Source organism: Podarcis liolepis (genome assembly GCF_965112155.1).
Source record: "Podarcis liolepis genome assembly, chromosome: 1".
NCBI classification, from domain to species: domain Eukaryota; kingdom Metazoa; phylum Chordata; class Lepidosauria; order Squamata; family Lacertidae; genus Podarcis; species Podarcis liolepis.
Genome location: NC_139554.1, coordinates 61362302 through 61389770, shown reverse-complemented (window position 1 = coordinate 61389770; position 27469 = coordinate 61362302). Strand labels below are relative to the sequence as shown.

The 27469-nt window shown below is 41.0% G+C and overlaps 1 protein-coding gene across 8 annotated transcripts in view; it reads right to left on the bottom strand.

Annotated features, from left to right (window-relative positions):
• GAS2 (growth arrest specific 2) overlaps positions 1 to 27469 on the bottom strand; it is a 115415-nt gene that overhangs the window by 24516 nt on the left and 63430 nt on the right. For all 8 annotated transcript variants that reach the window (XR_014517072.1, XM_083465404.1, XM_083465407.1 and 5 more), the window contains 3 exons: positions 20860 to 20923; positions 17643 to 17787; positions 10889 to 10996 (listed from right to left, as the gene is read on the bottom strand). Coding sequence is in view for 7 of the 8 variants with exons in the window: in XM_083465404.1 (XP_083321530.1) it covers positions 10889 to 10996; positions 17643 to 17787; positions 20860 to 20923 (317 nt within the window). In the remaining variant the exon portion in view is untranslated. The remainder of the gene's footprint in view (positions 1 to 10888; positions 10997 to 17642; positions 17788 to 20859; positions 20924 to 27469) is intronic.

Genomic DNA, 27469 nt, shown 5'->3' with positions numbered 1-27469 from the left:
TGTCGTTTTTAAATAGTTTTTCTGTTCCCTTTCTCTCCTGCATATCACTACCCTCAGACAGTCATTGCTTTCTTATTTGTTAGTCTGTAACACGTGGTTTAGATAAACATTCCCTCTTGATATCCTACCTTATAGTACATGGATATTTTATTATTGCTTTGAGATTCAGAAGCATTGTTTCAAAAGACAGTAAATAAGTAATAAATGCAAAGAGATACTCCATATACCAAAGTTTGACTCAAGTTGCAGCATCAATGCAACAAGTTTGTTATTCTTTCTAAACTTGCAGCTGCCATTTCTACTACCAACTCTCAACTTAGTTTCTGCTCCTCTCATCCCTTCCTCCCCACACACATACTTTGCTCTGACAGAATGAAGAATAACTCCTCATGTTCTCATTTCCTGATCTGGAAGTTAATCTAATAGCATATGGATAGTAAAGGCTATATAATGTTATTTATTTTACATTCCAGTTTTGTGTGTCTTTACTGTATAAAGCATACTCCCAAATAAGTGTATATTGCAGCCTTAGACAAATATCATATGTAAGAAAACATACTTATTGGAATATTGGAATCATTTGGGAATTTCTATGAAAATTCAGTGTGCTCCCCATCTTCCAGCCTGAAGACACACATAGGCTTAGGGGTGGTTTAGGTGATCTTCTCAAATGGAAGATGGACCTGCTTAATTTATGTGGCTCAGGTTGCTGTTGAAGACACAGAGTCCCAGGGCCATAAAAATACTGGCAATCCTACTTATAGCTCCCTTATGATACATTCACAGACTTTCTTTGATGCTCTGGTTTAAAAGAGAATCCAGATTATTATAGAAAATTATTCCTGTTCATTGTAAGAGAGCTATCAGATAGCAAGCAGCAGCTGCTGCTCTGGTTCTTTAGAACACAAAACAAAAAAAAATGAAACATTTTGTCATTTACCTGACAGAAGGCAAGAGAAAAAATAATTACTGTTTACCCAATTCTCATCTGCAAAGGAAAGCTAACTTTGTCCTCTGTTGTCATGCAGAGCCAAAATACTCAAACATTTTCACCTTGCAAAAGATCTACTCACCTTTTAGCAACATTTCATAGCTCATGGCAAAAGAGTGCAAAACCAATCAGAAGTGGGCATGGATCAGGAAAATAGTTAATATTCTCCCATTGCAAAAGCAACCAGGCTGATCCTTCCGTGACCAGCATTTGTTGCATGTGATTGACTAGTTGGTCCAGAATGTGAACAACACCAGCGAAGTTAATTTAATATTTATATGCCATCCTTCTGGTTGCCCCAGCCACTCAACGAAGTATTAAAACAGTACTTAGATGCACATGCAAATGCAGACCTTGTCCACCCAAATTGCATTACACTCATTAGGATATGCATTTTCATCTACAATTGCTCCAACTAGTCATGTTTAATAAATGCATTATTAAACATTACAGATAGTTTTACACAGGAGTCTTTCCATGCAACAGCAAAACAGGGAGTGTTAGCCTGGGCAATGAGGGTACATTTCCTCTTACAGGGAGAGTTTTAACTGACCTCAATGATACTGTCACATAGTCAACTAGACCTCTGATTGGATGGGATCATGTAGTGATTAATCCCTTTCATAATGCTTTGTGAAAGTACCTAAGCTGGGAAGCAATTGCTGCAAACAATCACAGAAAACTATGAAATGTGGATACATGAACTTTTTTTCATGACTATCCCTCTCTCAGGTGCGTCTGCTCAGAAGAAAGTCACAATGAATGAAAAAGAGACTTTCTCCCCCATATATGTGCACAGACTACAGCCTTAAGAAGATTCAGTTCCAGCAGAGAACAGTGAGCAGAAATACAAAATGTGCCTGTGGTTATATATGTAGCTCTTGCTGACCAGTTAAATGCACAGTATGCACACAATACACTCAAAATTGGTCAGTTAAGAGAGAAATGGTAATAGAACATTTTCTTAATGAAGAGAATTGTCCTACAATAATAACCCTTACGGGAGCTGGTTTGCTTTTTGACTACAGTTTCCACTCGAGAGTATCCAAATGCTCTGAATTAAGATTCATTATACACTAATAAGGCTGTCATCAAAAGGGCATAGAGTTTAAGTGACTGGTCTGTGACTTGTGGCTAATCTGAAATTGAAGCCAGATGCCAGGTATATCTTTCCTGAAAAGGAAAATTCACTTTTAAAAACCACTTGATAATAAGTCAGCTGCAGACATGCCAATTCCTAGGCCTCCTTAATATTTGCTGGCAGGGGTCAGGCGCCCTCAGTGTTGAGGGGGCAGAGGAGGCTGAGCATGGAGTGGTTGAGTGACTGGCTCCTCCTGAGCGTGAGAGAGGAAGCTGTGCAGCTCCTCCCGATGCTGTGATGTCGAGAGTGCATCGTGCATATGATGTCACACACATGTGACAAGCAACATGTATGTGACACATACTGCCCCCCCCCCAATATTGGGTGCAAGATAGCGCCTCTGGTCAGCTGTGTATGAATAAAAATAGAATAAAAATACACTCTCAAAGAACTGGCCAGCTGAACCTTCTTTGAGGATTTTCAGACAAGTCCTTTAAAGCAGTGTCAGTCTGTGTCATGTCCATCTCAGCGCATACCGGTGAACTTATTTTGACAGTGTTTCTCCAAGCATATCATTCTGTTATTCCTGGTAGTCGCGGCTGATCCTAAATTGTCCAGACAACCTGTTTATTGAACATTCATCCTGACTGGCTTGCACAAAGCTTACACACGTTATATGATGGTTTCCTTTTATTGAGCATTTGTTCAGGTGCCTATGGCTGTATCGAGATTAAATGGCTGAAAAGCAAGCAATGTTTTCTAAGCGCATTTGTTATGGTCATTTTACTATTTATAGCTCATAATAACTTCTGTACAGCCACCCATTTTGCTTCAAAAGAGAGAGAAGGATTGAAATGAACATACTTGTTTTAATGGCTGTACCAACAACAACCTAGTAGCAGTGGAAGAAGGTACACAGAGTGGAGTGACTGCTGGGCAGCCCCTCGGTGCTGCACTGTCAGGGACTGGAGTGAGGAAAAATGGTGGAGACCACTTCCCCCTCCTCCTAAACCTTCCTGAGAAGAGGAAGACAGTATAGATTTACAGTGGTGCCCCGCAAGACGAATGCCTCGCAAGATGAAAAACTTGCTAGACGAAAGGGTTTTTCGGTTTTGCGTTGCTTCGCTAGACGAATTTCCCTATGGGCTTGCTTCGCAAGACGAAAACGTCTTGCGCTTTTTTCTTAAAGCCGCTTGAAGAGGCGCAGTTGCGACAGACCGTGCTTCGCAAGATGAAAAGCATCGCAAGACGAAAAGACTCGCGGAACAAATTATTTTTGTCTTGCGAGACACCACTGTATAACAGTGGTTTGCAGAAGGTCACAGCTCAGAGATAGGAGAGGGACAAAGCTGGGAAATAATGGGAGAAGAGGAGGTGGGAGAAACAGAGCCGGAGCAGTTGGCTGACACGTTATCATCAGAAAGCATGCCAGACCCCCCTTCGCCCAGAACCTGGCGAGCAGTAAAAGTGGGAGAGCTAAAAGCTAAGAAACAAATGGCCTTAAGCAGCCACCGTAAAGGGGGGGGGGAGGTGCTGTTGATGACTGAGAAGGGAAGGGGAGAGGAGATTACTCAGAGCAACACAATTATTCCAAGAGGCAACATTTCTAAGCCTCTCTCTGTGAATATTGAATGAACGACATTGGTAAGAGCTTTGTCTATCTGTTACTGGCAGCCTGCCATGGGGGGTGGGGACAGATTTCCTGAAGCCTGACATGCACGCAGAGTGGGGCAAGGTGGTACTCTAGCTCGCAGTAGGCGGAGAGAGAAGCGGCTGTGGGATGGGATTCTGCGAAGTTGCTCCAAGGGAGGTGGGCAGCGAGCAGAGCTACAACTTACAGCCATCACTGCTGGGGCAGCACCTTCTGATGAATGCAGCCGCACCCAGGCTCCACCAAGCAAGCAAGCTCATCGGGGAACAAGAGATTTCTGAGCCTCATGCTCCTTTGGCATCTCTCTCATGCGGGGTGGGGTGGAGGGGCAGAAGAGAGAGTGGGGAAAACACCCCCTTGGTGCTACTTGAATTACTTGAAATTGACACTTGTGAAAAGGGCTGCCATATGTTGGGATTTTCCCAGACATTTTGCCGATTTATTTTTTTAAAATCCCCCCCCCCAGACCTTAAATTCCCAGATGTGTCCAGGAAAACCCAGACATATGGCAGCCCTACTTTACACCTCACACCCCTCCTCTCCCCACACCTTCCCCAAACCTCTCCACCACCTCCCCTCACAGTTCACCTTCAAAGAGCATGATGCCTAGCTCCGCCCCCCAACTGTTAAACTTCACAGCAGCCACAGAATAGGACCTGAATGATACACCAAATATTCCAAAGCTCACCAAATATTCCAAACTTCTCACAACTGCACCAGAGGGAAGGGAGCATGCAAGTCCAAGGTCATTGTAACTATGCTGCTAATGGTTGCTTTTTAGTATGCCGCTGCTGTGTTAGATTCTTTAGAATTACACTTTAGAATTACATTTTATGGCATTGTTTTAGGGCTTTGCAGTAAGCTGTTTTGGTCTCATAGTAGATGAAAAAGCAGGATACAGAGTATTCATTAATAATTCCTTTTCAGAGAGAGAGAAAGGAGAGAAACTTTTACATCTGAACCTAGGGCTTTGCTACAATAAATTAATAATTTCTTGCAACTTTCATGAACAAACAATGGTGAGGCATGTTGAGATGTGCAACTCTAATCGCAAGAAACAGCACACAGTTGTGAGACAGGAAACTAATCCATTAGTTTTCTTTTTCCTGTCAAACAGGTGGACAGACAGAAGATGCATATACAAACAGTAAGAAAGGAAATGATTGGTACATTGTAAAACCCAAAGCACATTTATAGATGTTACCCGAAAAGAACATGTAGGAGGAAATAAAGGAAAGGAGGTGGAGAATACAATAGAGGCCATAGGTTGATGTCAAAATTGAATGTAGAAAAGGCTCCAATATGCAGAGATTGTACACGTGATGGGCTTAATTAGGTAGTCTTGTTCTAACAATTCATTTTAGCTGTAGCGGCCCAGAGCATAACATTTGATAAGATATTTTACATGACTAATTTGGTACAGCCTTCTCCATGTAAATATCCATAATATCAAACCCATCCATGAATAATTAAAAGAAAGCCCCATTGATTGCTCAGAATTGCTTTGTTTTCACAAAACCTGAGCTCAGAGTTTTATTCTAGCAAATCTGATTGCTCTTGGGATGTTCCAGTACAGCACCAATGTAGAAGGAGAGGTTTGGTGTGCCTTCCTCTGCCTGAAAGGACAGCATTGGACGGCAGAGATTGTGTAAGGTCAGCATTTTGGCTCTTGCATGGATTTGGCTGTCTGATCCTATAAGCTGCTACATTCATGTACAAAACTGCAAGGTTCATATCGCCATATGTTTCTTTCACTAAAAACAGTCATTGCGTTGTGACAGTGTGAGGATTTACAATCGTAGAAGGATATTAAAAGGATCAGTAGATGTCAGCAGCAAGACATTCCAGTATATTGATGCCATCAGTACAAGACGATGAAGCATTCCTTCCACGAAAGAACCCAAGATGTGGCCAGCAGAAGGAATGATCCAATTCAGACCTATATCTTTCTGCAATTTCTTTGCTGATAGTGAAGAACAGTTGTCTGTTTCTAAGATATTTAAGTGTGTGAAAACTTTTGCTTTTTTCCAATGCTCAACATGCTTTCTGCATTACCTTCATTCACTACCTTCATACTCTCCTCTGAGCTCTTTCAAGTTTCCCATATTCTTCATAAATTTTGGCTACGAAAACTGAAGTGATTGGTTACCCATTACCTCTTGATGAAAAAAAGAGTATAAAATACATACATAGAACACAGAAGCAATGATTTAAAGAACTGTCTGAAGGCATAAAAGGAAGCCAAACTAACAAAATTAATGTATAAGGGGCCTAATTCAGCTAAAATGAATTATGAGACCATAATTGCCATCACGCTCACTCCAAGGAAGACTCAAGACACCGCTTAGAGTTAACATTATGGAAAACTTGAGAATCTGCAGAGAAAACCAAGTAACCTTAGTCCAATTCAACCAAACAAAACATAGTCTGAGCAGGAAGTTTCTCTACTTGGGGGGATCATCTCCCTCCCAATTCCTAAGGTGACGGAAGTCACTACCTGTGCCCTGCAACAACGATGGTTAAGAAATTCCTCCTCCTTGCTACACAAACTCTGGATCTGTGAATCAGACAAGGACACTGTGGCCCCATCTGTTTGGCGTTCACCCTGATGCACATGTTCAGCCCACTGGGCACCCCTGTCACTCACTAAGCAAATACAGTGTAGGGCAATGCCACATGATTAAAGGTCCCAGATCTTAAACTGTCTTTCCTGTCCAGACTAAAGGCCTGAGTGACAATAAATTGCACCACTCCAAAAGAGTGGAGAAGGCAAAAAAGAGGAATCCCAGGCCAATTAGAGGATCCCCTAAATATTCCTATTCAGCCCCTTCAACAGGTGACTGGCAAAGTCCACACTGCAAAAAGGAGGAAGGGTGGGCACAACAACAGAACAGGGAATATATATCCCTGTTCCTTCCTCATCCAAACTGGCTAGTTATCCACTCATACCACCCAACACTCCTCCCCAGGGAGAAATCATTTGAGACCTCCCCTGGAGTGATGAGAGAGTGGCAAATTTGCCTCCACATAAGAGTGAGAATGGCATTATATGAGACAATGGAGCAAATTAGTCATGACTAATTGAAGTCTTGTGGGTTTTAATGGGGTACATGTAAACATTTAGCTGGATCAAGGGAAAATGTAAATTTCAAAAAGCTGATAATTGATTCCTGAGTTAAACACATTATTCAGCAACAGAATTAGTTTCAAGGGAAACATTTATGCCTCAAAAAGAGCACAGGCATCATATGCAAAGTATCTTACATATGAGATCAACTACTCTGATGAAAGGGAGAAAAACAATGTTCTAATTTATCATTACAGAGTGGGTTTTCCAGGAGAAAGCAGCAGGGCAATGGCAAAATTGCTCAGACTCACGCCTAGATAGCAAGGGGCAAGCAGAAAAATTCCTGACCCCATGCTTTCTAAGAAGGGGAGAAGCAGAAATGTGGACAAGGCCTAAGTGTCTTTGTAAAGTGTCATGTGCACTGCTGGTGTTGTATGCATAATAAACACCATCAATAACACTAATACCTGTTGCATTTTGGTTATATTTTCTTTCATCTTTTACCTACCTAATGGAGCCCTTCAGAATTGTTATACTGCCTGGTTATTTGTGCAGTAAATGTAATTTTTTATTTACTGGATTTCAATGCTGTCAGTCTTCATGACATTATAACAACACTTCTGGAGAAACAGAAAGGCAAGCAAGCCCCTGTTAATATAGTAAATCCCCAAAGAAATGTCCTTGCTCTGTTTCCTTAGCAACTGCACTGCCTTTCCTTGCTAAAGTATGGCATGTGAGTTAGCATCTAGATAACTCCTTTAGCTTTACAGACGGAGAAGAATCCTAAACATGCTCAGACATTTAAATCAGAGATGGCTAACCTCCACTGTGGGTCCTAATCTAGCCCCCAAGCCCATTTTTCTGCATCCCTGAAGACACCACCAATTTTGGGGACAATGGTGAAAGAAAGAAAATAAATGAGACACGGTACTGGGGTGCCCTGATGAGGATGCAAATAGATTTCTCCCTGGTCAGCAAAGTAATCATTTGATGAGCAGAGAGACACAACAGCCTTCAGCTAGTTTAAACAGATCAGCTGAGGAAGACACACTGTACCTTTGTGAGCATCTGCTTGCATGTGTCGCCTGTGCATGACAAGGCGTGGGTAGTCACATGTGCTCCCCAGAGGGTTGACCAAGGGTGAATGTGGTCTTCAGGCCAAGTGAGGTTAGCCATTCCTGATTTTTAAAAATGTCATGTGCATGAGAAGGTACAAGGAATTAATGTTTGGGGGCCACAAAAAGGCTCCTTGCAAATTGTTGCCAATTTTGCTTCATATATATATTTTTTAAAAAATATTTTTTATTACATTTTTTCCAGATAAAAATACAAAGTCAGATATATAAAGAAGTAACAGAAAAGAAAAAGAAAGAAAAAAGAAGAAAATCCTCTTTTCAAAACATTTTTTCATAACCAACCGGACTTCCCCACGTCTCCCTCACCGTGCATTCTTTGCAATAAAAATATCAGCAAATTATCACCTTGTTTCGTGCATTCTTTTGTTCTTTCAACTAATTATATTTTAAGTTTAAAATACTTATTGTCAATTTACTCTGAAGACATATGTAATATCATTTTAAACATTAATTCTTTCATTAATATAACTTAATTTCCCAAACCATCAAATCTTATTGTTGGAGCTAAATTTTCCAAATCATGTGAAATCTTAACATTCATATAACTTATAAAATTTTTGTAAATAATCTTTAATTTTTTTCCAATCCTCCTCCATTTTGCTTCATATAAAGGGAAGCAGCATGGCAATCACAAAAAGAGTAATCAGAAACAAAGGTTAGATTAATCTGCAGCCTCTGTAAGCCAGAAACTGGGGATCTAACAGACCTACGGCCCACAAATGATTTTCTAAATATTTCAAATGGAGGAAACCTCCAAAATTTGCAAGCCACCGAAAGCAATTGAAAGAGAAATTTCCTGTCTTCTCCTCCCCACTTCAGCCTCATGAATCTCCACGAAAACACCTCTCCTGAAAGTGAGAATCCTCTGGAGCAAGGAGAGATGCATGGTAGAGATCAGTGGACCACCAGCCGACAACCTCATCACACTCCATTCCAGAAGCTCCTCTAATTCTCAAGAGTGGCTTTCCAGGGGAACAGGGAGGATGGGGTGGCAAAGTTCTCTCTCCTCATGGTTCTTATGATCCAACTCATTCTGTTGTATGGAAGGAGTGTAGCTCAGGGAGAGAGTAATGCTCTGCATGCAGAATGTCCCCGGTTCAATTCCTGGCACCTCCAAGTAGAACTGGGAGAGATCGCTGCCTGAAGAACTGGAAAGCTGCTGCTAGCTGGTATAAACAATACTGAACTAGATGATCTAATGGTTCGACTTAGTATACAGCAGTTGCTTAAGTTGCTATCCGTTCCATCCAATGAAATAACTACACAGAAAAACAATTTAAGAACTGCTGGCCTAACTCAGCCATTGGAGTCCAATCCTGTTCTAACTCATAAGGGAGTGACTCATGTTGACTTCAAGTGAGTAAACCAGCACTGGAGGAACTGTTCCTTTGTTAAGAAGTGTAGCATAAAGTTCCCCAAACCACTTGACTATTCAAGATCCAGTGTAGATACAACCGCTTTTTGAACAAGGCATACGGGTATAGGTGACATGTCATCTATCAAAGGCTTAAATTTCACTCTCATTACTCATCTGCACTATCTTGTAAAACATGTTTCAGCTTATCTGAAATGACAACTCAAATAATACACTGTTAAATTATTTTTACAAATCCAATTTCATGCAACCATGCTAAAATCAGTGGCTTATTTTTGCATGCAACCAAGATGGAAACAGAGGCAGGGCCTGATTTATACAGGTTGCACCCAGAAAACCAGTCTTCAGTGTCCAAAGTCAACCCTGAAACATGCTCAGCAATAACACAATCACTTTCCCCTCCCTCAGTCTGGATTTTCTCATACCCCCTCCTTTTCAGAGTATACCTAGTATGTGACAATCCAGATTAAGGGAGGGGAACATATGGGAAGGTAATGGTTGGAGGAGAGTGTCATATGGACAATAGATAATTAATAGAGGTACAGGAAACTGGCCATGTATGAGCCCTTGCATTTAGGGACAGCATTTCTAAATCATGGAGTACAGCTTCTCTAAAAATACTATATTTCTTTTTTTGAAAGGTTATCAAGTGGTCAGAGAAAGTGTTTAGCAAGCTGAAAACTTGCCTCTTCAACAGCATAGACTCAGTCTAAATTTTACTTTAATCACATGGCCACCAATCACATCTGGGTTGTTGCTGCTTTTCAGTATCAAGAGTAGACCCATTTTCATTGGGACTGTCGCATGCAAGGAGGGAAGGTTTAGCCAGAAGCATCTCAATGGGGGACAGGAAGCCACTACACTAGCTTTCTGGCAGATAGGTTGCTGTTACATATCAGAAAGGGGAGGAGGAATCAACAGGGAGGTGAGCATGTTGCCAATGCACTGGCAGGAGCCCAAGACTGGTGTCACCAATGCATTTGCATCAATGCTGAACTCCCCACTTCCTCACTCCACCATGTTCTCTTCCAGAAAGCAACAGTGGCCAAGCTGCTTCTCAGGTAGACATTATTCTTCATTATTCACATCCCAGGTGTTATCCAGGTGAGGCCTTTGGCACTCACAGAACCAGGTTCCATGCAATGTTCAATGTATTTTCCAGTAGATTCACTTGGCAGGAGAAAATACCATTCTGCAGTTTGAGTATGGGGTCAATGTGATTATCCATAGCTGAAGTGGTACCCATGAAAATGAGATTTGGATCTCCTGCAACAAATCAGTAATGACTGCATTCTTATAGGCAATAAAACAACTGTTGGGGAGGGGTTGGACAATGATGATAGAAGCAGACAGATCAGCAGCATTAAAAAAAAACACCCAACCACTTTAACTATGTAATTTACAGGAACTATCTATCCCAGCCAGATGTTCATATATATGGAGGCATGTTAAATCTGCCCCTGCACAACTCTATCCAGTAATGATGACAAGTATATGGCAAGATAATGCTCATTCCTCATAATGCTCATTCCTAGTAAAGTGCTTACCAGATGTCACTCTGCAAGTTGAATAGTAAATCTTTCTTACCCTGATGAAGAGGATCTTTTCTCCAACTCTGTATCTTCCTTGTGAAAGACGCTCCACACAAAATTTACTAGGGCATTTACAAGGAGGATCTTCAGAAATATGTTTGACCTTTGGAAAAAAGAGGGGGAAAGTTATAATTTTAAATTGTTTAGTGCACTACAGTACCATTAGGACATATTATATTCAACTGTATCTTTCCCACCAGCTCCTAAACCAAGCACCTGCTCTTTCTTATTTCGTTGTTCTACCCATCACATCACTATTGTGCAGTGTTCAGACTGTGCCAGAAATTTAGGTGCCTTTCATTGGAGGCTGGTCCATTAAATCAACTGGGACACTGCTGCACCAGGCTCAGAATGTCCTCAGCCAGCTCCCACCTGCATCCCTCCTTATTTACAAACCAGTCTAGGGGTGGCACTGTCTGTCAACCTCCTTAGTCTCAGTGTTGCTCTTGTGGAACTCAGAGTGGAAGCAGAAGGACGGGGTCATAACCAAAATTAGTTCCACCCTTTCTTGGCTCTATCTTCATCAGCCTCCTTGCCTTCCTCCAGTGGCAGACATTGGGGGCTCAAATTTCAGCGGCACGCTGAGCAACACCCAAAATCCAGCACCTTCCTCCAACCTCTTGTGTTCCAGTCTAAACTATAGTTGCAGCACCCCCTGCAGCACCCCTGAGGCTCCATGACTAGTGCGACTGAAACCAGTCACACTCTCCTAAGTCCTTCTCTGCTTCCTCCTTACCGGTTTCAGTGTGCACCAGACTCCACTGGTACTCGTAATTAAATCCACCTGCCTCACTCTCTCACTCATTCACTCCATACATACAAAAAACTTACACAAACACCCATCATTTCCAATATCAGAGGACTGCTGCAAAAGGGGGCAAGGCCTCTTGTGGTGCTGCCTATCGCCCAACCACAGCTTCACCTTCACTCTGAGGTAACTCAGCGAGCAGCAAGCAGAGACTGCAGGCCTCATTCCTCTGTGGAGTAACCTCATTGAAGTTCCAGCCTACAGTCTGGGAAACCCTGAACTTTGACTTGTATAACTTTGTTGCTACTAATACACGCAAACAGCTAGATTCTTCTCCCAAAGGGTGCTGTGGGTGGGTGAGCCACTGTACCCTGAGGTAGTAACGCTGATAATGAACACAGTCTACGAGCTTTACTCATTTTATGCTCCTCAGTTGTTCAGAAAGAAACAGTCTGAATGTGATACTGTCATGGGGAAAGTGCTTGCTGAGTTTAAATTGAGTTGCTGTCCTTACATAATAGCATGTCAGGGAACGATGGAAGTGATGAGCCGGATGATGGTGTGGTGATGTGTGAGAGGGAAAGCTGCTAACTGCATTCTCCCTTTACTGCTTAAGTTATCCTTTTATGTTGCATTCTTCCTATGATGGGTCCTATGTTGGTGTAGCAATGTAGCACATGTAGGATGGCAACATAATGCACATAGAAAGCCAGATCTGGAGAATATAGCATGGGAAAATGTTTTTCATGTGACCAGCTTCATGTTTAAAATAATTTAATGAAAGTATTGGTGTAACCTAAATCAAAGCTGCTTTGATATAACCCCAGATTTGAATAAAGTGTTTGCTAAATATAAACCTAATATATATGTAAATCAGAAGTGAGAATGAAAGCTGCTAATTGCATTCTCCATTTACTGCTTAAATGATTCCTTTGCATTGCATTTTACCTGTGAATGCTGGTCTGATGAACCACCCATACCAATCCATTTTGGGAACCACTACTCTAAGAGATATGGTTAAGGTGCATTAACATTTAGTGTATCTTGAACTTGTTGGTGAAATGCAAGGAGCACAGACATCGCTGCCAAAGAGCAGATCTGGTTGAGTGAACTCTAATTTGACATTCAGGTATTACTGCTATTTTATATCTAACCTTAACACTGACAAGTGCACACATAAAATAATTTCCACACAATGTAGTTCTCTAGGAGGAAAGTTGACCTAATGTGTTGGTGTCAAATGAAGCAAAATGCAAGGCACACTTTCTAAAGATTTCATCCACCCCAGAGACCTTTGGAGATCTAGTTCAGAAGCCAACAGTCTGTGAAGCGAGACTGAGAGCATAGGAAAGATGTTGTTAGAATAACTACTGGTGAAAGATTGACTTTTACATTTTCTTAGAAAGGGTTATTTATAACATCAGAGAGGGCTATAAGAAAAGCCTTTCTGGTCAGACGGAAGGACTACATAGTTCAGCATCTTGCCTCAGACAATTGCCAACCATATGTCTCTGTGAAGTTTACAAGCAAATAAATAACATTAGGATGTTATCTTGTATATTTTAATAGCTTGCCAATAGATTATAGAAATTCTGTGTGTTCGGGAAGTGTGTTTATCCTTCCTGTAATATCCAAATACTGTGTGTGTATGAAGTGTGCTTGACATTGCTACTGCCAATTATTATTATTTATTCAACATATTTTAACCTACTCACCATCAATATCAGGGTGGGATACAATCATGAAAATTTAAAAGGAAAACACATAAACGCACAACCCAAAAATCACAACCTGGTAGCAGCAAAACAGTAAAAAATAAAATAAACCTGCTTGGTAATTAGATCACCATCAATGTCTGCTTGGATAAGTAGGTCTTCCACTAGCATCAGAGTTGAGGCCAGTCATATCTCAAGAGGTAGAGCAGCAAAACCCATGTCAACTCTTACTGGACTGACCCATTTACTGCATGTCTTTTGCTTAGTCCTGTTTGCCACTCCCTTCAGGGATTTTCAGACTGAATTTTCATAAGTTTCATTACCTAGCTGAAGTCTGGTTACTCAGCTGTAGTGCATGATGTCACTTTAAACACCAACGGCTTTCACTGACTTGGGGCTCTTCAAGTGTGAAGGTATTTGTCTTGTTACCAAAATGGGAGTTTATGTTTTAAAAGAATTAGTAGCTCTTTCTTTCTGTTAGATTGAACCAAATATGGGAGGCAGATGGGCTGTTCAAGGATATTGAGCGTTCAGAACATTGAGAGTACATTAGGGTGGCCAGTTGTGCATTGCCAAAAATGAGGACACCAGTTTGCATAAGGCATTTTTGTTTATAGACACAAATTCAGAAATATTTACTATACCTTTCTAAAAAAATGAAATAGACTGCATCTCTTAGTAGGGAACGCATCAGCGACAGGTGTCCCTGCTCAGTCTGCTGACTGGGTTGGTGGGCAACTTCAAATCTCTTGTTCTCCCTTTTTTTGGTTTTTTGCCTTTAAATAAGATTTGGACTGGATGGCCATTAAATAGAAGACACCTTCAATTATAGGATTGTCCTCTGGCAACCTTTCAAAATAGAGGAATATCCTCTGTAAAGTGGGGCCCATGACCACTCTGGATGCCATGAAGGCAGTGCTATGTTGACTCCTTCTAATGGTCTGAACAAAGAACTTTCAACACTTGGAAATTTGAGCCTGGTTCTCTCTCCCCCCCCCCATTACATCCAAGCAATGAAGAAAATTGTTCCAGACCTAGTACCTAAAATGGACACCTGTGCACATTCACCGTACAAAGTCTTAAGACAGCAGGCACTGAAATGGGGGCATGTATTCTTCAGTCTTCAGCTGATCAACCTGATGAATTTCTTGATAATACTAAACTGGACATAGAAATCCAACATCTTTTCAAAGGGAAATAGCATGGGTTCTCAATGATTGCATGGGCCCCTCCTTCTGTTCAAATAGCTTCCATTGCCAACCAGAGCCTCCAATCATTCCTATTCCCACATACCCCTGATTTCACTACCCTCAAAAGGATGGAAAACACACGAACGGAGTCTCTGCATGATCACTTTTCCAACAAAGATCTGCTACATGCTGGAGGGTCTTTGAAGCAGAAAGGGGAGGCTCCCCCACCCACTATTGTAGCAGCAGCATCAAAACAATTCTTTGAGGATTTTCCCCGCTTGCATTTTGCTATTTAGCCTTAGAAGAGCAACAGAAAGTACAAACCAAACAAGTCATGAAGCCTTTCACTCTGCTCTTATTTCCCCAAACCCACAGCAATATTACTGTGAGGCAATCTAGAAAGAAGATGCGTTTTGGGGGCTGGGATTCAGTCTTGCTGTAACTTTGTGCATATGGAGGCTGCTATAAAATTTTCAACTATTTTAATTTACACCCGAGACGTCTTTGTTAGAATTGATAAAATAGTTTTATGTGTTTGCGTTTTGCTGATATTCTGTAAATTAAAGGAGGTCACTTAAATCAGACTTCATAAGCTCTTTTTTCTCCTTTTTTCTTCACCCACAGGAATTGCAGTCACCTCTTCTATGCTTTGTCTCAGTCCTTCTCTGGCAGCCACAGTGAAAGACTTTGAGAAGTTAAAGAACCAGGAAGGGGGGGGGGACGCTAAACCTAACCAAGTTTGCATTTCAGCAAATTACATTTCACAAGCACTGTTAAATACACCAAATTCCATCTGTTCATTGTAGCTCAGGAGTGGCACAGGGGCTTTCAAGGAGTGCTTTGTAACTCCCAGGTGGCACATCCACCATGTGATATAGGAGTTGCCATAGCAACACGTGCTTTTTTTAGAATACATTTTTTACTTTCCTGTTTAACCCTTGGTTGTTCAGAACACCGCCTATTCAGGACCAGTGTGCTTTTTCCATAAAGAGTGAAAAGTGAATGTTACTGCATAGGTTAAATGCATCAATGAACTGCATTCAGCAAGTCTCAGGTTCAATTATCCTCAGCATCTCCAGTTAAAAGCATTTGAGGTAGCAGGGTTGGAAAGATCTTTGCTTAGGACTTTGAAGCCGCAGCCAGTCACATTCATAATACGGATCTGATCATGTAACACCCCTTCTTGAACCCCCTGCTGGCTTCCTCTCTGTTCCCCGGTCCAGGCTCCTTCTCTTAGCTTTAAAGTTGCTCTGCAACCTTGCCTCCTCCTCATCTCCCTGCTCTTATATCACAATATATCTATACCTGTGACCTTTGGTCTTCCACTTGGTCCACCTTCAAGTGTTCACACACTGGTATGTGATTGCACTGCCTTACAGCAGTGTGTGTATGTGTATGTGTATCTGTATGTGTTTTAAGCTTATATCAGTATTGTTATCAGTCTGAATAACAATGAGGGATTCCCAGAGACCCAATTATTGGGTTCCTGGATCTGTGGGGGTTTGTAGGTATGAGAGCTTGCCAAACCAGTCCCTTTTTCTAGGCAATGGTTGTGTGGCCAACTAGTTAAGCACCATGATTAGCGTAACCAAAGAAATTTCTCTGTGCCATGGAAAAAATGGATGGGCCTTCGCTCCCACACCTAGCTGCTAGGTAGAGAGGAACAAATGCAAGAGTGGATGGGTGATCTAGGGAGAAAGCAGGTTGGAAGCTAGACGCAGAGGCATATTTGCTCTGTGCTACACACAAAACTGTGACTGGTGGAGAAGCAAGATCTTTTGGGGTATTAATGCTATGATCCCTCCATCTTATGCTCAGGTTGTATAAATATATCCTAAAGACACCACAGTCTCTGATGACCTTCAATCCAAGGAAACTAAACCTGGGTAAGTGCCTGGAACCCATGGATCCCCTCACTGTTCAGAGATTTGGGGTGGGGAGATTCATCTAACCAGCCGCATCAGCAGAACCCCTCCTTCCCCAAAGCCCCCACATACCTCCTGCGATTGGCTCTGGCAGGGTTGGGAGAGCTATCTGAACAGCACCTGGAAGGAGGGGGTATTGTTCCATCTGGCAAGTTGGAATACTTGCACAGACAAAACTATTGGAAAAGTGTGACATTGAATTCCACCCAGAGGGTTTATTCAACCAATTCATACTCATGGACTAGGCCCACTAAAATCTATCAGAATTAAGTTAAACATGGCCAGCTTGAGGCCACTCATTTCAACAAGTCCACTTTGAGAATGATTCAGTCAGATACAACCCACTGCATGATGTATCTTTCACAGGCTTCAGTATTCACAGGGTAGAACATCTGTGTGCTTTGAGCTTTTATAAAAAGGCTTTTAGTCATGCTTTCTGTCCCTCATCCCATATTATTTCTCTGCTGAACTGGTTCTTCATTTTCGCTTGCTTTATTTTTCTTTCCTCACCATTTTCTCCAAATACCATTGCTTACCTATATCCTTGCACAAAATAAACTACAAACCATATATATATATATATATGAATGAATTTGAATTCAAAGAGTTGTAGTTCAAAATGCATAGTGCCATTTAGATGGGGAGTTGGCATCATAACCTTTCCAGACTAGCTCTCAGTAAACCACTCCCTAACAAGTGCTATCAACTAAGTTATTGAAGAGCAGATGTAATAATAATAATAATAATAATAATAATAATAATAATAATATTTTATTATTTATACCCTGCCCATCTGGCTGTGTTTCCCCAGCCACTCTGGGCGGCTCCCAACAGAATATTAAAAACACAATAAAACGTCAAACATTAAAAACTTCCCTAAGCAGGGCTGCCTTCAGATGCCTTTCAAAAGTCAGATAGTTGCTTATTGCCTTGACATCTGATGGGAGGGCGTTCCACAGGGCAGGCACCACTACCGAGAAGGCCCTCTGTCTGGTTCCCTGTAACCTCATTTCTCGCAGATGTTACCGTACTTCAAACTGAGGATAGTTAATGGTTACCCTTCTTTTATCCAGTGCATCAATATACCTTACCAAGAGTGGGAGAGGGAGACTCCCCGCCAATCACCTGTCGAGAAATATGTATAGTGTGAGGCCTGCTAATGCACACTTACCGCATCATCCAGAAGTTTCCCTGTGCTCTTTTTGCCAGGCGACTTTGAGGGGGAGGGGGAGGGGGACGGAAGAGGGGTTGAAAGTGTTTCTTCTTGCTCAATCTCTTTCTCCAGTTTTATTAATCCAGGAGGCTCCACGCCAAACCTTTGAATGCAGAAGGTGACCAGTGCTTACAAAACCAGTTCCAACAGGTTAAAAATAATAGTTACATTGCCTTATGAAAAGTGCAAAAAACCCCCTAAAATCATTATAATAGTATTTGATTTCACGCTTTACCCTAGCTCCAGTATTAGAGCTGAGCAACACTCTTGGAGCACACTCTTTGGTCTAATAGGCTCAGACCCTCAAAGCATCCTTATTTTCCAGGGATGTCCCTGATTTAGAGAAGCCATCCCGGTTTCTGATTTGATCCCGGAATGTCCCACTTTTCCTTAGGATGTCCCTATTTTCATTGGAGAGATTTTGGAGGGTATGGAGTTATCCAACCCTGAGCCGTCTGAAGGCAATCCTGTATAGGGAAGTTTTTAAAAAAAATGTTTAATGTTTTATTATACATGTTGGAAGCTGGGGCAAGCCAATAATGTGTGGTGTATAAATAGTAAAATTATCATTTATGAAATGGGACGTCCCTATTTTCATCAGAGAAATGTTGGAGGGTATGGGAGCTCAAGGTGACATACATGGTCCTCCCTGCTCTCCATATTATCAGCACAACACCCTGAGGTAAATTAGGCTAAGAGACAGTGCCTACACCTAGGTCACCCATTCAGCTTCATGGCTGAGAGGAGATTTGAGGCCTGGTCACCCAGGCCATAGTCCAACCTCTATACCACACTGGCTAGTCTTTCTGACTAGCTTTTTTTTTTAACAGCTTTTGATTATATTACATTTGTATGAAGCCAGCCAGCTACAAAAACACAGAAGGGGGTTCTCTTGTCACTGTAGACAGTCTCCTATTTTATGGAAAACCAGTGAAAACTGACAGCAGCAGCAGAAAAAAGATATTCTGGAGGCAAAGAAAGGAAAGAACAGATTCTTCGCAGGAGGCTCCTCATCTCACGTCCATTAGCAGTTAAGGGGAAATGCAGAAAATTCAATGAACTCCTGTAGCTCCATTTGTAGAAGCTGCCTTGTACCAGCTACTTGTCCTTCTAGCCCAGCATTGCCTACTGCAGTGATGGCCAAACTTGGCCCTCCAGCTGTTTTGGGACTACAACTCCCATCATCCCTAGCTAACAGGACCAGTGGTCAGGGATGATGCGAACTGTAGTCCCAAAACCGCTGGAGGGCCAAGTTTGGCCATCACCGACCTACTGTGACCGGCAGAGTCTTGGTTGTCCACAGTCTCAGGCAGAGGTCTTTCCCTGCTGCTTAATACTCAATGGATATGCTACAAATTGAGTTCTGGATCTTCTGCATTCTAATCATGTTTACTCATTCTGAGCTACAATTCTTCCTCTGATTGAGTTCCCACAATCATAAATGAAAGGGGGAAAGGGGGCACAGGAAGGGAATGCCCTTTTTTGATCAACCTTACAGTATAGCAACAGGAGAATGGCTATAGCTTGGTTTTGCATGTGGAAGGTTCAATCCTCAGGTAGGACTGGAAAAAGACCCCTACCTAATTCCTAGAGAGCCACTCAGTCAGTGAAAACAATACTGAGCTAGATGGAACAATGGTTTGATTCAGTATAAGGCAGCTTCCTATGTTTCAATATGATGGAGATATTTCTTTTTTAAAAATAGCATTTTATAGCCTTAGCTACGACCTGTGATACTAAACTGTGAAATAGTGATGTGATTAGGCCTGGATCCTCTAGTCCAAAACTAGCACTCTATCTCTTACATTTTAAAATTCTACCCCCACTGCCCAATTTTTTAATAAACTACTCAAACAATGAAAATAGATACGTTTTGCTGGGACATGAGAAACCTCCCATGGTACAAAAACAAAAGACTCAATGCACAGAGAGGATTGCTACCACTATGGTTCAAATTTTATGAACATGTTTTTTGACCCTTGGAAAAAAAAATTGAGAAACCGACAAGTGAAATCATACTGGGTTGTAGTAGCTGCTAGCTGGTCCCTTCTGTTTAATGAAATATCAGCCTAGGCTGGAGCAAACACCTATATATATAATCCATTGACTTCCTGTCTGTCTGCAGACGCTGACAGGCTGTAAATCACTCAGTTCCCACTGGGCCCTGGCTCTACACCTGCATGCAACCTTACTCATCAGATGTAGCTCTTGTACTCTTTTAAGGAATGCAGATCCTTTTTTCCCTGCATCTTTACACAATCTGACCTACCACATTTTTCATACTTCAGAGTAGATGGATTTAAATGTTTTTCCCGCTGTCCAGCCACAATCCTTCCTTCTCAGTTCAAAGAAACAAAACACAAACTTTTCCAGCTCCTTTAACTTGGTAGAACTAAATCCACACATGACTGTATATGGGTGAAGCACTAAAATGAAATGTAATTTAGAAGTCAAACTGACAACGCAAAATCCATCTACTCATCTCACACAATTAGCTCAGTCAGTTCTTCATTGCTTTCAATGGCTGATATCACAATGCCATTTCATAAACCACCTTCTATGCATGAGGGAATTTGGGGGAAAGGGTGTGTGTGCCAGTGTTTCACTTCATGCCTGCTTTCAAGACTCTCAGAAGTAGCATGATTCTCAGAGAATGAAATGAGGGACATGTCTTTCCTGTCCCTTGAGTTATCTTATATGTGCCAGATGATTAGTAGAGTGGTAAGGACATTGGCTGGTCACAAAAATGACTGATCCATTATTTCAGATGACCCAAATATATCATCGTCATCATCATCACCATCATCATCTTGTTACTATTTACACATCAACAGCAGCCCAATCATCCCAATGGAATGAGAACTGAGAACTAACTCAGTTATATAGCAAAAACAGCATCAGTTATTGCTGTAAATGTTTCAACTTGCAGAAGAAAAATAATCCAATTTAGAAAGACCTGCTGGTTTCCTTGCCTTGGTTTAAAGATGGCAGACAACCATATTAAAGGAGGCTTGTTTTTGTTTGAACAACTGTCCACAATAAGCTCCTGTGCAGCCTCAGGTGGACATCTGTCTTGATCCTGGCCAATATAAATTTGCTGAAGCCATCATTTTCTCAATAGCTGTTGCTGTCAAAAATGCAAATATTGCTCAGTTCTTCAAATACTTTTGCCTACCTTGCAGCAATCCTTCCAAGTTCGAGCAAACAAAGGCACACTTCTCTGGGCTGCTTGTGGAGGACTGGAAAAAAATAAGAAGAGACAAAAAGTACTTACAAAAGAGATATTTTATGTATCTGAGTGATGTACCAGTCTGTTTGCTGGTCCTGAACCTCAAGGCTTCAGCCCTGAACTATTGACACAGAAACACAATCAAATAAAGGATGGCAATGTTGCTGCCATCCTAGAAGTACTTCTACTCTCGTACAGAGGTGAGAGTGGGTCTTTTAAGATGACACTTGATGAGATGCATGGATGTTTCACCTAGAGAGTCCTCTTTCTTGCCTCCAGCCCTGGAGTTGTATCTAAGGCTCCATGTGCATAATTTCCCTTTTCTCTTCATGTGTCCCACTTCTTCTCTAGAAGAGTGTAAGTGCTAGTTGGGGACAGGACAGGAAAATAAAGTTCAGTTGCACACACAGAAATCTGCTGTACCAGGGGAGCTTGGGATATGGCCCCTATGGTTTATTCTTATGCAAATTTATGCAGATGATTAACAGTACAATCCTAGACATTTCTACTCGAAACTGAATTCCACTGAGATTAATTAGGATTATTCCTAGATAAGTGCCTGTAGGATTGCTGTCTAATGGCTTAAGTAATAAAATCATATTATCAAGATTTTTAAAAATAAAAAATGGTGACTCCTTAAAGATGTTTTTAGATGAAAGAAAGGCTGTTATAAGCTACATTTTCAGAATGAAAGAGATTTTGAGGCAGGGTAGGATTAACAGAATTTACATCCTATTCATTCAGTCATTCATTCATTTATATTGTATAAAAGACAATAATGACAAAAATTATTCTGAACAGGCAATGCTTCTTTCCACATGCAACCTAAACTTGTTGTTGAACATCAGTAGATATCTGGGGCACTCAGCAGAATTGTTTTTTCCTGAATCCAAATAATATTTATTTGATGATAGCCGCAACCCCAGAGTCGGCCACAACTGGACCTAATGGTCAGGGGTCCCTTTACCTTTACCTTACATTTTTGGGTACTGAGTGTTAAACTGAATGAGACAGTAGAATTTTGGTCTGTAGCTAGAAGCATGGGGGCAATGACTTTATTTAATATTCACTCAAATAAAAAAGTAAGGCTTCCATCTGCATGAAACAAACATTCCTAGCACATCCACAAGAAATGCTTACAGGAGGAATGGTAAACCTGTGTCCCTCCAGATGTTGTTGAACTCAACTTTCATCAGTCCCAGACAGCATGACCAATAGTCAGGAATGATGGAAGTCCAACAACAACTGGATGGTCACAGATTTCCCATACTTAGAGTATTCTTATCTCAGATTTATGGTTGACCAAATACAGACCATTTTTAAAACACACTGGGGGCATTCAACTAGAAGGGGAGCATATTGTAGATAGGATGTATTGAATGAATAATGATTTTGCCAGTTTAGTTTATTTATATGTAAAATAAACCCACTGAAATGAATGTGTCTATTGTGAGTAGGACTGGCACTGGATACAACTCTTTCAAGGGAAAGAGTCATTATTAACTTCTTCATCAGTGGAGCTAACTGACAATATTTGAAAAGCAATACTTTAACAATCATCAGACAATATATCAAAAATATTTCATATCTGCACTACATAGTCTGACCAAAATGCTCTAGCAAGAGGGAACACACACACACACACAACTATAGTCCCTTCACACATTATTAGTGTGTAATGCAATGGTTCTCAAAGGGTGCGGTGCACCATATCAAACAACCGTGTTTCTCTTTACCGCTGTTACTTCTGTGGTATGACACAGGACCATGTTGAAATCAAGTGGTTCCCTTCCCACAATGGTCAGGTACAAATGGGACAATTTCTTCTAAAAAATTAGATATGCTTACTTGTGTGGTTAAATCTATTAAATTAAGAGTTCATCCATAGGTATAGTCCTCCATGGTTTGAACTCCACAAGATATGATATGCTGATACAATCACACCACAAGAAACCACAAAGTTTTGAAACATGTTGTGAGCTATCCAGACGTGTCCTATTAATTTATTTTAATGATGCAGCATTTCAAGACATGACATAGTATGGAATGATGAGACAACTGAACAGGCGAGAGACAGTTTCTGCCAGAGCTTTGCTTCTCTGATGAAAAGGAATGTGCTGCTGTGCAGCTGGTTCACATATTCCAGACACATTTCATGCATTTCATGACGAACAATGTGAGAGAGTGAAATCATTGTTAGAGCATGACAGACAGCGCAGGCACTAGCCAACTATTAAAAAATACCAAGTATCTGGTGAAGTGATAAGAGTATGGCGATACGTTAAAAGCAAAATTGCTAGCATTCCTGAGGTCAGTACCGACATGGGTATGCATGTGAAACTTGGAGGGAGGAGTTCTATATGATACAATAAGTGCTGAATTCCTTTCTGGAAACAGAATTGCTGTTTACACATGCATTTGCCAAAATCATCATGGGTCTATAGCAATGCTATTAGTTCCATACTAATGCCAACTCTAATGTAATGAGGGAGTTGCATGGGACACAACCGAAAGCACTGCATCTTCTTAAGAGTGCATCATATTTTAGATGGCGACCCACCCCCTGGCATGCACACTGGTGCAGCTGGTGTACACTTACAGCCTACAATAATTTATCCCCAAGAATCAGTAGCAATATTAGTATACTGTCTGCATTAACCATTTCATATGAGTTATTTAGTTGCTGCCTACACTAGTGGGGTTCTTTTGAAATCCATGGGACTGAGCCATTTGAATTAGTCCAAATAAACATAGAATTTGCAGTAAAATCAACCTGATTCATGGTATATTTATAATAATATTACTCCACAGAATTTACTTACCCCCACCCATGAGCATGCTTTTGTTTTTAATCTGATTTTTATCAAGCTTTTAGGATAATTTATTGAATGCTCTCAAATTGTTACTGTTTTCATGTAAGACACTTAGAGGGGTTTTGGGGGGTATATTAAGCAGGATAATTCTTTTTACAAATAAACAAAAGGAAACAAACATGTTCAGAAAGGTGTGTGTGAACATGGATGTTCAACATGCAGCAATGGTGCCATCTGGAATTTGCCGCTGTCTCGGAGAGCAGTAAAGGTAAAGGGACCCCTGACCGTTAGGTCCAGTCACGGACGACTCTGGGGTTGCGGCGCTCATCTCGCTCTATAGGCTGAGGGAGCCAGCATACAGCTTCCAGGTCATGACTAAGCCGCTTCTGGCGAACCAGAGCAACACACGGAAACACCGTTTACCTTCCCGCTATGTTGCTGCCTGCTCTCCAGGTGAGTGGACTAGTGGTTAAAAACATGCCAAAACACAGAGGGCTGCATATGTACTATAGTGTGCAACAGTAGCATGTTATTGTTTGCCTAGTTGTGAAGAAGGTTGGCCACTACAGATATAGACTACATACTGCTTTTAATAATCCAAGGGATCTATAAATCAGGGCTTAGGAGCTCTGGCCCTGCAGATGTTTCTGGACTGCAAGTGGTATTATCCTTGTCCATTGGTTGTGCTAGCTGGGGCTGTTGGAAAGTGAAGTCCAACAACATCTGGAAGACCACAGGACTCCCATCTCTGCTATAAATTAATCAATATCCTTTATCCTAATACACTGTAATCAGATACAACTAACATAGTACTGTATGTATTACAAGTCATTGGACTGCTTGCACACATTGCAAATTCCAACTATGACATTTTTATCCGTAAAAGTTTTAACTTTCACTAAGAGGCAGGTTCTGTGGAATACATTTCAAGCAAACTCCTGGAGCAATGATTGTCATAAACATGGCCTCTTCTAAATATAGTCCTAATCTCTGTTATATAGTGGTGTTGGTGAAGAAGATTACCTACTACTGCTACAACTCCTCCTTGTTGCACTTTCACCTAGCGCCAGTATGTTACGCAGAAAATAAAGTTTCCTTTCCTGTCTTCAGGAATCTATATTATCTGGACGTGTCAACAGAAGGAAGGATCAGAATGCACTCGGGGGAAACTGTGTGGCAATAAAGGAAAAGGAAAGGTTTGGCTAAGGTTGTTCAGAATGGATTGGTCAGATAATGTGAGTCAGAGAGGAACTTGCAGAGCTGTTTGTGAAGGAGGAATGGGAGACGAAGATGTTGGGAGGGGATGTGTTTCTAAGTCTAAGATAGAAAACCCAAAAGATAGAAAATAAAGAAGGCAGCAAATAGAGGATACGGTACTTTGTGTAGTTTGTCTACTCCCAAATCATATTTCTGAAGTTGATATTTCCCCAATCTTTATCAATACTTAGTTGATCCTGGCTCATCCTACACACATTGCTAATGTTAATGGAGTTGCTACAGCTCTCTTTTTCTAAAATTTCATGCATTGAGCCCTTTCTTCCACCTACTACACCCCCAACGTCAGTAAAATTGTGTGGCTATCTTCTACCGCCAATGATATGGCAACCTAACACTTCTTTCACTGTGCGCTATTCCAGGTCCTCACCTTTAACACTCCTCATTTTTATATTGCTTCTTGCTTACTGTAATTCAGTCTCCATTATTTCACTACTAAATAGAAATCTAAATTATCAGCTTCTATGTGGATTTGGTAGAGATCATCTAGTGAGAATTACTAAACACAGATATCTGACTCCCACAGATTGTCTAGTTTTCTCTGAAAGTAGGAGTAAGCATAGTAAGAATCATATAACTTTTTTAAAAAGATTGATTTTCATAACTACACAACCTTTGTCAAAAATAATTCTATTTATGCAATAACAGAATGATACAAAAATACTTTTAAAATCTTCAAAGTGACAAATCACATACAAAAATGTGGATATTTTAAACAAACTGTGTGTGGGGAAATAGACAGAGAGGAAAAAACTTTTCCTGATGCAACGGGCAGTGGGATGTATTCAGTCAAGTAGTCTGAAAAAATTCACATGTATTTTTCACTTTATTCGAACTGAATCATAACAGCAGTGGAACTTATACTACACATTCATGCACAGTTCAATGAGACTTGCCCATGTATATGGGTATAGACTGCAGCCTCAGTCAGAAACGCCTTCAGCTGGATTGGGGCCTTTGTCTCTTAGGACATGAAAGAATAATGTAAATATAGTCATCCAGTATCTTTAATTTTAAAAGCAATATAAATCAAGAAATTGAATATGCAGAAAATTCCAGAGTATCCAAACAAAGGATGAATATAATATACTGCTGCAAACATGTGATTCACAAGTCAAAGAAAACCTATAAACCACACATAGGGCCTCCCAGGTTCTTGGTACTGTGGAAAATCAGGCCCACAGTGGGTCACCATATGTTGCTGGTGGGTTTTATGGGTCAAAAAGGACTTAACAGTTAATGTATACCAAACTGAATACTATTTTATTTCCTCCCACATTTTATTGCTAAAATGAAAGACCACTTAGTGGCTTGCTTTAAAGATTAAAGCTGATTAAGTTTTTAAGAACATGTGTTGCATCAAAATAAGTCAGTCACACACCTATGTATGTCATATAAATGCATAAGTGTATGTACGCTAGTGTCACAAGCACTGAGGATGGAAAAAATATATATGTCAAAACACTCCGAAAACAAACCACACATATTAGCATGCTAGCGTAACTGAAGGCAAACCCTTTTCTTGCCGCGTAGAGTCTTTGAAGAAAGAGGTGAAGTACGTTCATGGCTTCCAGATCCTATAACCATTCAATAATATAGGACAGTCATATTCATCGAAAATGAATTGCTCAGAAGATCTCAATAATACACAATAATACAGTGAGCAAGCCAAACACCCATTTGTCCTCTGTCAAAACACTCCTATTGTGGTTAGCAGGAGTTTTGGCTGCATGAAGCAGTCCATGGAGAACTATAATAAGAATGCAGACTAGTGTTAGAATTTTGCATTGTTCACATAGGCACTCTGGATCAGATGTCTGACTCACATTTGAAGAAGTGTTCATCAGAAACTACTGAGATGTCCATGTTAAAGATTGGATTAGCATCCCTTCAAGGAAAAAATGGGAAGATGCTCAGGAAAAGCCCCATAATGGACTTCGGAATAACTTCTTATCATCTTGGGTGGGGTGTGAGGCAATGGGCAAGCCAGAAGACCAGGGTCACCAAGAGAAAAGGAGGCGAGGTATGGAGCACGCAATGGGATGCATTGCTTTCTAACCAAAGCAGGATTGTGACAGGCCTGCCAATAATTCTCTGTTGCCCTTCATGTCTGGTTTGCCTCCCATGACGGAGCAGGATGCACTTTGCTGATAATGGACTTTACACATTTCCCCCCTTCTAGCTCCAGGGCATTTTCCTCTGCTCCCCTGAAATAATCCACTTGGGGATCCTAGGAATGGGCCAATTGGAGATCCAGAGGCCTTTGTAGTGGAAACATTTTCCTCTATAATCCATATTAAGACAATTAAAGGTGGGGCTGCCCTTAAATGCTGAAGAGCTCCAGAGGATTTCCCCCCCTCCCCCTTAAGCAAAACTGTGCCCATTTTTTAAATTTAAATTAAGCTTTTAACTTTTTTTAAAAAAGTCCTCTGCTTTAACACCAACAAAGAAGCACTGAGGGCTCTTCA